Below are 15,423 nucleotides of genomic sequence, written 5' to 3'. Positions count from 1 at the left end.
CATAGCTCAATTCACAAACTGCATGTTTACGGAGCTAATCGATCCTGACATGCCATTACCTCGACTTTCTCCACCACCTGCTTCCCGAAAGAGCAGACTTTGGTTGAAACAGTGATGGTCATGTTCTCAGCGCTGCTGTACTGGCTGGTGACGCCGTAGAAAGAACCAGGGCCATCCTGCATCCCGCTGCTGTTCAGGTCGGCCTGCAGAGAGCGCAATCAATGTAATCCTTCAAAAAGGGACATCATATGGGGAACTATAATGGCTTTTGTACGATTGTCTCCCTGGAGAGCTTGCCCACCCACTTGATTTATTTTCTTTACATCCTAGGTGAATGATATCTGCTCACCTTCTCAGACTAAAGGGGATCGGGATGAGCAGTGGCTCATTTGCATGAGACAAAGACCACCCACGCAAAACTGGCTAATTAAGGTGAGACTTGAATAACAGTGTCCTAAATTTTTAATAGGTCACGTCACGTATGCAGATACTCTTGTCAATGAACCATACTTGCAGATTCTCACACGCACACACGCGCACACACACTGAGAGAGAGAGAGAGAGAGAGAGAGAGAGAGAGAGAGAGAGAGATTTTCTCTGGGCTTATATCGACCACCCTTACGAATGACTTCCAAAAATGAAACTTGATTGCTCACCCAAAATTTAACCAGGAAAAACGCATTCTGAGGGCCTTTCTCGTAAAGCTCCTTGAGGCCTCCCTTCTTCTCTGGGAACTTGTCGTAGATCTGCCGGATGTCTACAGCCTCCAGGAGAGGGTCACTGTAGGAGGGGTTTGTCTGTCCTATGTGGACAAACAGGTGTTTGCTGTACTGCAAAACGGAGACACAAGAAAGGGCACAATTAATCCTGCAGGGAAATATACTGTATGTTCAGCATCAAGCTGCTTTGACGAAACATGTATGATAAGAGTAGAAGCAGAGGTGCGCCACAACAGAATTTTATTGAGGTTCTCAAACTAGCACCAGCTGTTGTTGTTTGGTGAGTATTTTTTTATCCAATCCATTGACCTCATGATTTAACTCAGAGGTGGGCAAACTACGGCCCGCGGGCCAAATCCGGCCCGTTGGTCTTTTTAATCCGGCCCGCCAAAGGTTGGTAGACAATTACGGTTCGATGTCAACGACTGCATTCATTTCATTTGGACTTGTAATGACAGGCATTTCAACGCCAGGTGGCACAGTTACTTGAAGTTGCAGAGCATAGGGAGGAAGGGGGAGACGATACGGAAGCCCGCAGTAGCGCCAAGTCAAGCAAATCACGTTTGATACGACGGAATAATGTACTCTTAAAGTCTGAAAAATGTGCCAAAAAATGCAAAATACTGCTTTTTAAATAAAGAAATCCAATTAATATTATGTCGAATTTAGTTCACCCTTTTGATCCGACCCTCCATAATATTTTCTGATTCTCATGTGGCCCTATGCAAAAAATAATTGCCCACCCCTGATTTAACTTAAAGACTTACAATACATCTGGGCAAAGTAGGGCCTATGAGCCTCATCCAGCCTTTTTAAAGTCTGTGCAGCCTTTATGATGTCAAATTAAAACATCTACAAACTATGTGCTACTTTTATTTTTTTATATGCGCACGCATGCCGGCAGAGCAAGCAAACAAAAACAGTAACTCGTCTTCAGTTTTGCCAACTTTAAGATATTGTCACAGCACCAACTGCTGTCCTCATGTTTGCAACAATCTAATTTCCTGCAAAGGAAGAGGAATTTGCCCTGGAAACAATTTGGGAGCCCTAGAACAGCTAAAAGTGGTTTGTGCTCATCATGTCAGAACACTTTACCAATATTGGGAAAAATGCTCACCGTAGACATGTAGAAATGTTTATTATAAAATAGTGATGAATGGTTAATATGTAAAGATGTCATTTTACTGTGACTGATTCTATGTATTTTTTTCAGTTTTCATTTTAGTTTTTGTTTCCGAATGACAAGTAAGATACCAGTGCTACACAAGTGGCAGGTTACTGTTTTATAAAAAGACATTAGGAGGTGAATTACATCACTAAATACCCACTTAAGGTAAAACTCACCGCCCGCCACTGGCTTGCTGATTTAGCACAGTTCTCTAGCAGCAGCGGTACGGTGCCCAATCTTTTTTTGCACCATGGTCCGCTTTCACATGAGGCCACGATGCAATGCGCCACAAGGGTGAACTTCAAAATAAACGGCTAATAAGTACTAAGGTACTGTACGACATGGATATCAATGCCTTAGTCAGCTTTTATTTTCAAGTTAGCTTTCTGAAGGAATCAAATGGGCACTGAAATCTGGTTTATAGGTGAATATTTTAACTACGCATGCATATCATCACACATCTTATGTGAACCCCTGACTTTCAGGGGAATACTGTAGCCATTAATTGAGTAACATGGTTGTTATGAATTAATTGTGCCCTCTAATGACTCATTCCATGCGATGAAACTACAGTATAACACATTTACTGTACATCTTCTTGAGCATGGAGATTTCCAGACACATACCTGTCAACTCATACGGTTTAGCCATAGTTCATACGGATTTTGTGGTGAATCTTACGTATATGGCCGTATCGCACAAATCATACGGATTCTGAAAATGTCAGGTTTTTTTTTTCACCAACTCCAAATGATTTGGAGTTGGTGAAAAAAGTAACGCAGGAATACAACTCTGAACACAGTAATGCCACTAAGTAGAATGATGATTAGACATCATCAAGGATTTTTTGCTCTTTATAAGGATTTTTTTGGTAGTTTATACAGGTTGGCGCTCCGAAAAGTTGACAGGTATGCAGACAGACTGTGAATGATGTTTATTTTGTGTGTCTTTCATGTTGGAATAATTAGCGTCATAATTCATCTCTTCCTCACCAAGCCTTTTGCTGATGGTTTTGTAACCCATTCCAGCCTTGTGCTAATACATAATGTATTATGCAAACATAAGTAGAGTAATGACAAAATTAAACAGAATGTAAAGTAGCTTTTGTTTCCATGTCAAAGGACGTTATCTGGGGTTCCCATAATTTTGTTGTGGTTCTCAGAAGAGCACGATAGGTTGTTGTATGGTGCTAATTTTTTCCCCCAATAGTGCTCATTCTTTTCTTGGCCCGCCGACCTCATGGATGAACATAAAGATTTAAAACACATCTGGCGGGTAAAGTAGGGCCCACGAACCACATGTGCATAGTCTCTGCAGCCTTAAGGAAGTCAAACTAAAATGTCAAGTATGCGTGGCTTTTAATTTGATGTGCATGTGTGTCAGCAGTGCAAGAGAACAAGAGCAGCGATTTGTTTTCAGTGTTGCCAACTCAAATATATTGTTGCTGTAATCAGAGACTTTTATGACCATTCGAGCAACTATTTAAAAAATATAGATATGAATAGCACCTACACTAACTGTGGTCATCGTGATAGCAACAGTCTAATTTGAACAGCAATCGTATTTTCTGCACAATGGAGAGGAAAGTGGAATTTGCCCTTGTAATGATTTAGTAGTCATAAGAACAGCTAATAATGTAGTGGTGTGTGCTTATGTCAGCACACTTATACAGATACTGTAGAAATTGTAATTTTTTGTGTAGGTAGTGATTTAATGGAGATATGACATTTTGATGACTGATTTTTTTTCACCCGTTTTTAAGTTTAATTTTCCAAGAACAAGCTCTAACAGAGGCTACAGTAGTTATGATACAATTAAATAAAGACATTAAATTCATGTTTGATACAATTGTGTGTGAAATGTTGGCGTGGCCATCGACAACCATTTCAGTTTTTCCACATGGCAGCCTTGAAAAATGAATTGGCCAACTACAATTTGTAATCTGAGACCGTGTGAGACCGCTAGCTGATTCAGCATAGATCTGGGCAGTGGTCCGGTACCCAATGTTTATTGAACCACAGACCACTTTCATGTATTTTGACGGACCGTCGAAGAAACGGCGCAGCGAGACCAAATTACTTTCCCGTCAGCGGTCTGCGCGCGTTCGGCTGCTGCCGCCACCAATCGAAAGTATCCGCCTTCGCCGCCACCACTACCACCAATTGAAAGTAGCCGCTGTTTCTGTTAGCGGCAGCAAAATGAAGCCAGGCCACTCACGAGCCGCAATGGCAACAAAATAAAACTTCCCAACTAATAATGTAAATGGATGTTGCTGTCTTTTATTCAGAAGTTGACCCTAGAAAGCAATTATTGTGGCTGCTCACTTGACTTGGACTTTTCGACTGTGGGCACTGAGCTGCCGTCACAGAAGTGTGCCTGCAATATGCTTGGAAAGCAAATGCGTACTGAGGCAATCGAATCTGGCGTGCACATGATTATTTTTAGCATACACACTCGCTTATGTGCACACCTGGACATTACTCTGCTCCTTCTGATGTGTGCACCTTAGGGCAGTAAAATACTGACATATGATTATACATGACTGTCACAGCTTCTCAGTACACTTCAGTAATATTACTCGTTCTTCACAGGGGATAATGAATATCTGCCAGTGAGTACTGTTATGTGTGTTGCTCCACCATTTACGTTCAAATATCTGTTGCTTTTTATTTATTTATGAATTTTAGACTTTTCTTCTTTCCATTATCATGGTCAATAAAGAACAATGAAATGCAGAGAAATGAAAAAAAAAAAAACGTCACTAAGTGATCATTTTTTCTATTACTATATCTCTTATCTCAATACTGTAAAAACAACACCAAAACTGAACTCACAGTGTCCGGATCCCTTTGGACTTCCATGAAGGCCGAGTACTCCAACATGCGCAGCTTTGACGAGGCAATAGTCCGGTCCTGCCACACTGGCACAGCTGTAGCTGTGGGCGGGGGAGGTGGCGCCAAGGGCTCGTAACCTGTACATCAGACACACAAATATTTAACATATCACAGAGTAGGTCATACGGTATATAAACAGTCTGCACAAAATTAGGCTTACTTGGTATGGACTGTGGTACAGGACCTGATAGGCTTTGGTAGGGAGACTGTGCAAAAGGTTTGATACTAGAAGACGACAAATGCTTCGGTGAGACAAACTTGACAAGAAAGAACACGTTTGGCTGATATGCTTGAATGCTTTCAAGGGACCACATCATTAAAACTGTACTTTTAGTGAATTCCCTGGGCAGACAAAAAGTGGGAAATTGAGTAAAACTCAAACTACTGAGTAAATCTTTTGTAAGCCACCCATTTTAGAAAAGCTTCTCTCCCCACAACTTGGCAGTGGATCTGCCATTTTCAAGCACAGGTCAGACTACACAGAAATACTTTCAAGTTCAAGTCAAAAATTAAGCAGAACTGCAGGGTTAAAAGTACAAATTAGAGTTCGCTTCTGAGAAGCGGCACAATGAACCCCAAAGTATTTGTGCTTCACTTTTCACAAATCAAAACTACCGGTCGTCGTTTTTTTTGTCTGTGGAACTACTTTTTGTTCTTTTAGTAATGTCCAATAATGCCACAAAATGGCACCAAAGCCCTTGCTAATGGAAAGTAGTAACAGGTGTCAAGGTGGTATTGTTACAGTTACAGTATAAATTGTACCTCAACTGAGAGACAAAATAGTGTGTCTGTTCATTTTAGCCTGAGTTGTTAGTGGAAGTTACCGAGAGTCTTCAGTGTACATGGGCACTTCCAAATATCTAATAATCTGGAAATCCTTTATTTGTATAAATAATGTAAAGAGTAATAATTGTAACGAGTAGCAGCAGGCCTCAGTCTTTACTGTAATTAACAAGTGGAATTTAGAAACAGAGTGATGAAGCGCTGCCTTCACGAGGGAAAATACAAATGATACCTTTTATTTACGTGTTATCTGTTTTTTCATTCACATTTTGGCTTGCTCCGCTCCTAGTTGTCATGGTAAAAAAAGCCGTCAGGCCGCCTTGTCACACCCCGCAATAGGGCTTGGTGGAGTGAAACTTAAAGAGAAATCAACCCCAAAAATTTTCATTACCGGTACACTATGTTCTATATGCTCCATTAGTTGAAACACACATTCTGATTAATACTGTGTTTGTGGAATATGAATTAAGCAGGAAAATCCACTGTCATTCTTGATTCTTGGGAATATTGTTTTGACAGCAGGCCCAAACATGTCATTAAATTGTGGGGAGAAAAACAACAACATATGTCTCCTTTAAATGTTGACTGCTAGTTGGTGTACAAGTAAGCATGTGTTGCTGCACCAGCAAAGCGTAAGTCCACCTGCTTCATTGTGTTCCAACCTTGAATAAGACAAACAAAAGAGCATGGGGCCGTGTTTGGTTGTATTTTTGGGGTGATAGAATTTAGAAGTCAATCAGGTGCAGGAAACATACAAGAGAAAGAGTGTGGAAGTTAGTAGCAGTGCTTTGGTGCTCACGACAGGAGCTCAGCTATCGAGGGGAACTTACGCATGGCTGGTGCGACCAAGCCCAGGAGTCCTTCCCGGGTTGAGCTCTAGAACCAGCCTGATGTGCAAAAATGTCACGTGTTAATTATGCTTTGCAATGCCGCTAATGATTTATGTCTACTGTCATAAACCCTGGCGTCCCAAACACCCCTTCACCCACCTCACCCACCCCCGAGTTTTAGGGGCCGGGGGGTTCTACTTACTCCTGAGAGGGTCCAGGCTGTCCCGGAATTGCAGCGGGCCAGAACTGGAAAATGATAGAGGGTTCTCAGTTTCAAAAAATAACATGTGAAACAAAGCAGGACTGTTGGAGGGGGGGTCTCACTCTGCTTGGCGGGTAGGGTGCAGGGGGCACTGGTGGAAGATGATTCTTGATCATGCTGGGCGAGACGATCTGTGCCGACGAGAGCGCCGCCATATTCTGCAGGGCTTTGTCTTTGGATGCCTGATCCTGTGTGACGGCACATGGGAAGCAGGCACGTCAAACACAAGGGGGTGCCACAATGTGCACAGGACTCCTAAAGCGGGGTACACACATACCCATAATGGGGCCAAATTTGAGTTGTCAGTAAAGGCCCAATCGTCCGCAAAGAATTATCCTGCGAGATTATCCTGAAGTGTGTGGTGCATGAAGGGTGATTTTTCTGTCGGGCTGACAATCGAAAATACTAAACCTGGTCAATATACTTGATGAGTTGGGCCCAGCCATACACTCTGTGATTGTAATGTGAAATGGAGGGACAGCCACTTAAGGCCACGTTTGAGCATTTTCCCTCCCTTTCCATCAAAGATGTTTATAAAAGATTATCCTGTGGTGTGAGGTTGCATATATGTTGGTATTAGAAGCATGACGCATTAAATATCTGTCAAGTAAATAATGAAATAACTATTTGTTCACTACTTTGTGGATTTTGTCTGATGCTGGGGTGATATGGAACATAAACACTGCAAAATAAGAGGGATCACTGTCCTGATAAATTATCCCGCAGTGTGTGTGTGGGGGACTCCTGGGGGGAGGGGTGGGCGCTAAATGTTCGATGTTCAAGTACAGTATTTACAATCACAAATCCCTATGTGTGTGGTCAGCAGTGAGTTGGGCGGAGCCAAGGTCTCCTGGATTGTGACGTGAAACTTAACGATAGCCAAGGTCAGCAAAGGGCTGATTGCTGGATGCCTCTACAAGATTATCCTCTGCGATAGTTCTACGGTGTGGGGAGTGTTAACATGGATTTTCCCTCCCTGATCTGGAGATATGAATAGGTGTGTGGTGCTCTGTCTTGGGCCTCAACATTATAAGAAGTAAAGATTGTATGTGTGTACCGCGCTTGACTTTCTGTCTAAACTCAGTTATACATAGGCATTAGTAGTGAAAAAGCAACTCGAGATAATGCCAAAGACAGCTTCCACTGCTCATTTAAACTTTGAAAGCAAAGTAAAAGCGGAGCGTTATTGCGGTCACCATAGAATCAAAAGGAGAGCAGCATTGCACTGATGAATGTTTGGAGAACAGCATACGAAACAACAGTTGAATCATGATGTAGTCACATTATTTTAAATCTAAAAGTTGGGAATGACAAGTAACATATGGCCTTAAAGTTGAATTGTTTCAAGCATTTTTTTTGCGTTTTTGTCTGCAAAAGCACCAAGCTTTTGTCTCAAGAGACAAGAGCCCCAAAACAACAAAGCAGCACCTCAAAAAAGCAAGCGAGGATGCAAAAAAGTATTCAAAAGCGCGGCTGTTTCCTGAGCACCGCGCCTTCTTTTGGGGTAGCGAAGTAGGTAGGGAGGCAGGGGCAAGGATGGGGGGGATGCCATGCCAGCAGAGGGCCATACGGAGGTGCATTGATGCCGATGATGCGAGTCGGGGAAGCATAGCATACGGCACGAATGAGATTCACTTACCAAATTCATCGCCTAAAGCAAAACAAAAAGAGAAAAGAACCGTTAGTTTGATGCATTTAATAGGAGTTATGGGCCATATGGAAATGGACAGGGTAGTCTAATACATTAGTGTGCCATGGGAAATAACGTCATGTACTGTATTTGGGGCCAAAAATTACAAACCCAAGCTCCAACAAATTTGGGAGCAGGTGTAAAGTGTACATAACAACAGAATAGAATTATTTTCAAATACTTCTCAACCTACACTCATTTGACTATACTACAAAGTCATTTCATGCTCAAACAGATAAACTCTGATAAACATATTTATTTATTTATTTATTTGCTTTGGGGGGTAAAAATTCACTCAATTTAAATTTGATGTCTGCAGCACCTTTCAAAAAAACCTCGTAAATTATCACTGTATGACATCACCTTCCCTTTCAACAATACTCAATAAGCTTTTGGGAACTGAGGAATTAAGAAGCAAGAAGATATATATCAGGTTTCAGGTTCAATTGACATGTTTAACTTACTTTAACTCTCTTACGTTTCAATTGATTGTATATTCCAACATCAAACTGGTCAAATTTTTAGCAATACTCCATCAAGAATAAGCTAGCAATGCAGTTGCATCGGCCTTGTCTAAAACACACAAATCTCTCTATCTCTCTCTGTCTGTGTGTGTGTGTGTATATGTGTATATATAGAGAGAGAGAGAGAGAGAGAGAGAGAGAGAGAGAGAGAGAGACGGAGAGAGAGAGAGAGAGAGAGAGAGAGGAGCTGGAGAGAGCCTGGAAGGTAAAGGTGACACTCATGCCTGTGGTGGTCGGAGCACTCGGGGGAGTGACCCCCAAACTAGATGAGTGGTTGCAACAGATCCCGGAAACAACATCGGACATCTCAGTCCAGAAATGTGCAGTGCTGGGAACAGCAAGGATACTGCGCAGAACCCTCAAGCTTCCTGGCCTCTGGTAGAGGACCCGAGCTGAATGAGGGACGGACACCACCCGAGGGGGGGTGAGACGAGGAATTTTTTTTTTATATACACTGTATATATATTAGAGCTGTCAAACTATTACAATTTTTAATCTAATTAAAAAGGGAGTCATAATTAACTCAAATGAACTAAAAATTAATCGTGATTACTCACGCATTTTTTATCTTTTCTGAATTTCCTTTTATATTTTTTTGTTCTATTTTTTCCCCATTTTAATGCTCTCATCAACATGGAATCATGAATCAGTTTTCTATGTGCAAAATGCAAATATTTACTGAAATAAAAATTTCGATTTTCAATTTTAAATGAACATTTTTCACTTGGAGCAGTTATTCACACTAATCTCTCACACAATATTACTGTGCATCAACAACAGTGAAATATTTTGTCACACAACAGCTGCTTTAACAGCTCTTTTTTTTATGGAATCAAAACAGAGCAATATAAAATTATAAAGTGCACATCGAAGGTAAACGAGTACTCAGTTTATAGTGGATTTAAGCCATGGTTGCATATTTCGTTTTTCTCAAGTTTGCTTTGAACACAGCAGTCAGGCTATGTTGATTCTGTTGGTCCTTCTTGCGCGGAAGTCTCTCTACGGTTTTGTGTAGACATCATTTCGGATGACTACACTTGGTTCGATGACAACACTGGAGACGTTTTGTTTTCAGTGTGTTCGCTAGGTCGCTAGGTTCGCTACCACCGCTGAACTCTCGATGTGCCGTCACTGTCAGACGAACACAGAGAAGATCCACCCGCTTTATTTATATGGACACGGAACACTGTAACCTTCCACACAAAATAGTTCCAAACAAGTAACAATCGCGTCAGTGGCATACATGTATTCAACAGGCTACGATAGCTCAGTTTACGACTGTAAAACATACAGGTAACTTTGGTCTAGTCAGTGGAACAATCTGGCGACTTTTTAAAAGTAAACTTTCCATTCAGAAACTCTTTTAAGTATCCGTTTTCGGTGTCTCGTGCTGCCGTGGCTGGCAAAACAAACGTGCGTGGACCAGTGCAGCGCGCTTGTTGTTTTGTTTCTGGTTTATTTCTAGAGCAACGTAACATCCGCTGTGACGTGTGCCGCGTTAATCTCGCGAGAAAAAAATTAATCCCGTTAAAATTCATTTAAATTAATGCCAATAAAAACGCGCTAAACTGACAGCTCTAATATATATCTATAGATAGATAGATAGATAGATAGATAGATAGATAGATAGATAGACATATATATATATCCATCCATCCATTTTCTGATTCGCTTCATCCTCACAAGGGTCGCAGGGGGTGCTGGAGCCTATCCCAGCTGCCTTCGGGCAGTAGGCGGGGGACACCCTGAACTGGTTGCCAGCCAATCGCAGGGCACACAGAAACGAACAACCATTTGCGCTCACACTCACACCGAGGGACCATTTGGAGTGTTCAATCAGCCTGCCATGCATGTTTTTGGAATGTGGGAGGAAACCAGAGTACCTGGAGTAAACCCACGCTGGCACCCCGGGGAGAACACGCAAACTCCACACGGGGAGGCCGGAGCTGGAATTGAACCCGGTACCTCTGCACTGTGAGGTGGACGCGCTAATCACCGGACCACCGGGCCGCCTCTCTCTCTCTCTCTCTCTCTCTCTCTCTCTCTCTCTCTCTCTCTCTCTCTCTCTCTCTCTCTCTCTCTCTCTCTCTCTCTCTCTCTCTCTCTTTATATATACAGTATATAAAAACAGAAATAAGTGATTTGCAGTAGTTACACCAAATACTAACTATTGACTGAGTACTTAGTGATGGGGCCCCGTTTTCATGCCCAGTGCGCAAGTTCGGTCTAACTGTGCGGCTCAGTTTTCTTTTTGTAGGACACGTGCAGTTAGCAATGGGTATTTGTACAGTTATGGGCATGAACACAGCCAAAGTGCTTCCAGGCCAATGAAAGCTGCACCTCTTCTTCACTTTGACTCCAGCGCAGGAAAGGTGCACCATTTACATGGCGGATACAGAAACTGACTTGCTGGAGTTCATCCAGGAGACACTGTCGTGTGCAAAGTACGTATTTAACAAATTGTAAAATCTACACTTGCGGATGATGTATAGTTAGCCAGGGTGATCACAGATTACTGCTGTGAAGTGAGCACTTGGGCTAGGTTCACACAGCAGGTGTGAGTGAGGCCTAATAAAGATGTTTTGTTCAATCCGATTTTACTTACGTGCTCATTCATATTAGGAAAACAAATGTGACTTATAATTTGAATGGAACACATCTGTGATGTGACATGCGTGCGCACAAAGCACGACGTCGAGTGATGTGGATTAAAAAAAAAAATCACGTGGCAGTGTTTACGGAAGGACATGGGATCCTGTGTGTAGGAGCTCATTTTATCAGCATATAAGGAAAGAGTTGCGAGATGGGAGGGGTGGAAATATTTGAGGGATATGAGGAGATGCTCCTTGATCTCCTCAGGTGATGGAGACATCCACTAAAGATGACGTCACATCGTTGCCACGCATAACAAATGAGCCACTTGCATGAATGAACTACTGTACTACTCTCACCACAAACGTCGACTTTGTGCTTCATGTTTCAAGTGACATTAAATTAAAGTCAAATCAAACATCTTTGCAAATTCAGTCATCTCACGCACCCCCCCCACCCCCCACCCGCATGGAGTGCATATTTGGCTTTTGATATCGGTCAGATATGCACAGACAAGTGTTGTTACTAACCTGGCAAGCGCCAGATGGATAATGTGAATCACTCAAAGGAGTTCGCCACAATATCAATGTGGGACTGCTCCAATCTAGTCTGCTCGGGAAAGGCGGGACATTCAGTACAATACTTGTTTGGGCAATGCGGCGACTTGTATATTGTTAAAGAGCACGCCTACCAAACTTTTGCTTTGACCAATCCCATCAACGAATGAAAATGGCATCACCCTCATGCACCTTGTTTGACCAGCTAAGTCCTGTTATCTCGATGATGGTACAGATGGCATCATGGTGTCGTTTTTGGAATGTAAATATGTGGCGAAAGAGCGTCTTGCATAACACGACATTGATTTTTTTTAATCAAGCTGATTGTCAACCGAGAACATTTTTCTTCACGGTTGCATATCCCGCCTACAAACACAACTGTTGCTTTAGTGGTGCTGCTCAGAGTAAATCAGCTGGCTCAGGACAAGATGAATCCTCTGGGATTCACAAATATCGCGCAAATTCATCTTGCAGTTGAGGTTACGTTCATATTGCCGATGGATCACGTACATATCCAATTTAAATTCACAAACGAAAGAGCACCAGGTTGAATTTGAAATAATCTGAATTGCACAAAAAAAAAGAAAAAAAATCAAACACGTGTTGCATATGGGGGGAAAAAAAGATTGAGCTGCATGCAGTGTGTCGCTACCCTTGGGCTAGTTTCACATAGCAAGCAAATCCGACCCAGATCAGATGTTCTCACCCTCCTCATACACGACCTGCAACTGATTTTTTTATGACAGTCTCATTTCAGATTTTTTTCAAATCCGACCTGGTCGACTTTGGCTAGGTTCATACTGCAGGCAAATGCGACCCACATTGTACAGGTTTATTTGCTAACTCAGTTTCTGCATGGCTTCTCTTTTGAATTCCATCCATGCGAATCCTCTCAGACGCCCATGAAAATGCACTTTCTATAAGTATATACATTTTTTTCATAAGGTTTAAATTAATTCTTAGACTGCATTATTAGAGCACTGTTACCAACATCAAATGTTAATTTGCTAACTCAGTTTGGGCAATGTGCTGACTTTCTCCATTACGTTATTTCATGCATATGCTGTACTTATTTCAATGTATGTATGATGTACCTACTTTCATCAACTGAAAAAAATACAATAGAATGCATTTGGGATTATACGGTGCAATATTAAGTGTCATTTTAACCTTTACGATTTTGCACAAAGACTACACAACAGGGAGTCAGTTTTATGATGCACTTTTGTTAGTTTATTACAAATAAATCCTAAATTCAGAGATAGTTCTTTATGTTTTATTTTGGACTTAAATTCTGTATTGCAGGGTGACTGTCCTGTCTTTTGTTAGAAATAATTGAAAGCTCTTATGTGAAACGTATCTATCATTCGTTTAATTGAAATTTTTGTATAAAAAGTATGAGTGGTGTCAGGTACGTGATATCGGTATTGGTAAGTACTAAAGAATTGAGTACCTGTACTGGTATTGGTCTGGAAATAAAAAAGGTGGTATTGAACATCGCGAAAAATTTCAGCCACCAAATTCTCAGGTGTGCTAAGGGGTGTGTAAAAGGAAATGCCCTCGGTCTGCATGAACGCATAGCACGGTGCAGCGTGAGCTGCCAAATTCCCAAACACACTAAATAAGGCTTAGACCTGCATGAAAATCATGATGCGCCAGGTTTTACTTCCGGGCTCACTTGCACCATCCACAAAAAAAAGGAGCCTATGGTGTTGCCTTGTGTGTTTTTTTTCAGGCTGAACACTGACTTGTGAACATAATGGATGTACCATGTAAACAGGAGGGCAAAGAAACTTGCCCAATGACTCAACACTATTGTTAAAGAACTTAGAAAAGCTACAATTTCTTTCAAGTTAAAGTAACTTGTCTACATGTTTCTGCTGCAGCTGTATTAGTTACGTACCAGTAAGAGGTTAATGTAACATTGTGGGCATATGATGTAAAGGTGAATTTTCATTTGGGGGAAAAAAAACAAACAAACATAAAAGGCAATAAGAGAAGAGAGAGAGGAAGATTTTTTTTTATGTGCATCTTTACAAACATGAAGAGAGGAGCTACAGGGTCAGAGATGAAAGAAGGGAGACAAGTCTCAGAGGTTGTTGAAGAGCATGCTGAAGAAGCGTGAAAGACAAAAGCTTCTCATGGGCTACTCGTAACAGCGTGTGTTGCGATCGTTTAAGTGGAGACAGCCTCTATGCTTTAAAGGAGACATATTAGGCATTCATTTCATCATTGAAAATAGTTCCTCGGTATCCAGGCATGTGGAATATACGCCAACGGTCAAAAATGATAACCCAAGGAGTTGCCCATAGGTGTCTCAACTTTATCAGACAAGTTGAGTGAACTAAGTCAAGAACGGCTTTTGCTACCATAATGACAAAGGCGGAGATAAATAGCTTGTTGAGCATTCTAAAGCAAGTGCGAGCCTCCAAAAAGAAAATAAACCAGTATGAACTCAACCTGTTTTGAGGGGGTTGTTTTATCTCATGCAAATGAGCCACTGCTCACAACTTTGGGAGGGGCTTGAAATGAAACAAGCTGCTACTACCTCTTGTGAAAACAATAAAAGCATCAATTTTATTTCCAGTTGTGGAGGCAGCACTTCATCATTTAGCTGCAGAATTACACTTGTCAATTAGTGTCGAAATAGATCCTTACAAGACTGCAGCTTTGACCTGTGTGCATTCGATTCGCGCATCTTTGCCCAACTTGCCCAAGTCAAGGGTGGGGAGACTCGGTGCGGATGCAGTGTTATGTAAATTAGCAAAAATTCTGAACAGCTCCCTTCCAGACATATTTTGGAAATGGCAGCTCACAAAAGACTCACTTGATCGTTCAATCTTACATTTAATGGGTGGGCAAGACCCTCCATGAACCCAACTATTTGTATATGGGAGGTCCTAACTAAAAGAATATGTGGACACACAGCAGAAGGTGGCACACTCAGTTACCGTCTCACTTATTGTTGTTATATATTTACGGGTTACTGTTTTTTTTTAATACAAATAGAGGTATTTACTGTAATGATGACTTTATACGCAAATTCCAAATTACATACAAATTTGGAGTACGTTGCTTATGAAGGAAGAAAACGTAAACCGAGTGGCGTTTCTTATTGACTGTAAACCAAATACTTGAACTTTGGCTCGCCCAATGTGAAAACAAATGTGTAGACCACCACCAACTCGTGGCCTGGCATGCACCTTAAAACGTTTTGGTCGATTTTGTGTGAGACCGGGGATTGTATTAACAACATTGTCAATTGCGCATAAAAACATTTCTCTACTTCTGGTACCTGCTTGTCTTTACAAAGTTTCAAAACATGCCTATTATGCACATCTGTAGTAGCCTTTGCTCTGTTTCCCATAAAAAGGGGGGTAAAAAAGCGCTACACCATAGAGTGT

The 15,423-nt window shown here is 41.6% G+C and overlaps 1 protein-coding gene across 1 annotated transcript in view; it reads right to left on the bottom strand.

Moving 5' to 3' along the window:
- Positions 1-15,423, bottom strand: part of tead3b (TEA domain family member 3 b) — a 34,650-nt gene that overhangs the window by 4,371 nt on the left and 14,856 nt on the right. The window contains exons 5-12 of the mRNA XM_086117373.1: positions 8,296-8,307; positions 6,719-6,844; positions 6,597-6,640; positions 6,395-6,451; positions 4,942-5,006; positions 4,722-4,858; positions 657-830; positions 60-203 (exon numbers count right to left, since the gene is read on the bottom strand). Coding sequence (XP_085973499.1) covers positions 60-203; positions 657-830; positions 4,722-4,858; positions 4,942-5,006; positions 6,395-6,451; positions 6,597-6,640; positions 6,719-6,844; positions 8,296-8,307 — 759 coding nt within the window. The remainder of the gene's footprint in view (positions 1-59; positions 204-656; positions 831-4,721; positions 4,859-4,941; positions 5,007-6,394; positions 6,452-6,596; positions 6,641-6,718; positions 6,845-8,295; positions 8,308-15,423) is intronic.

Source organism: Hippocampus guttulatus, chromosome 8 (genome assembly GCF_054856545.1).
Source record: "Hippocampus guttulatus isolate MCC_2025c chromosome 8, RoL_Hgut_1.0, whole genome shotgun sequence".
In the NCBI taxonomy this organism is placed as follows: Eukaryota; Metazoa; Chordata; class Actinopteri; order Syngnathiformes; family Syngnathidae; genus Hippocampus; species Hippocampus guttulatus.
The sequence above is the reverse complement of the archived record's forward strand: the minus strand, read 5'-3'. Positions and strand labels throughout refer to the sequence as shown.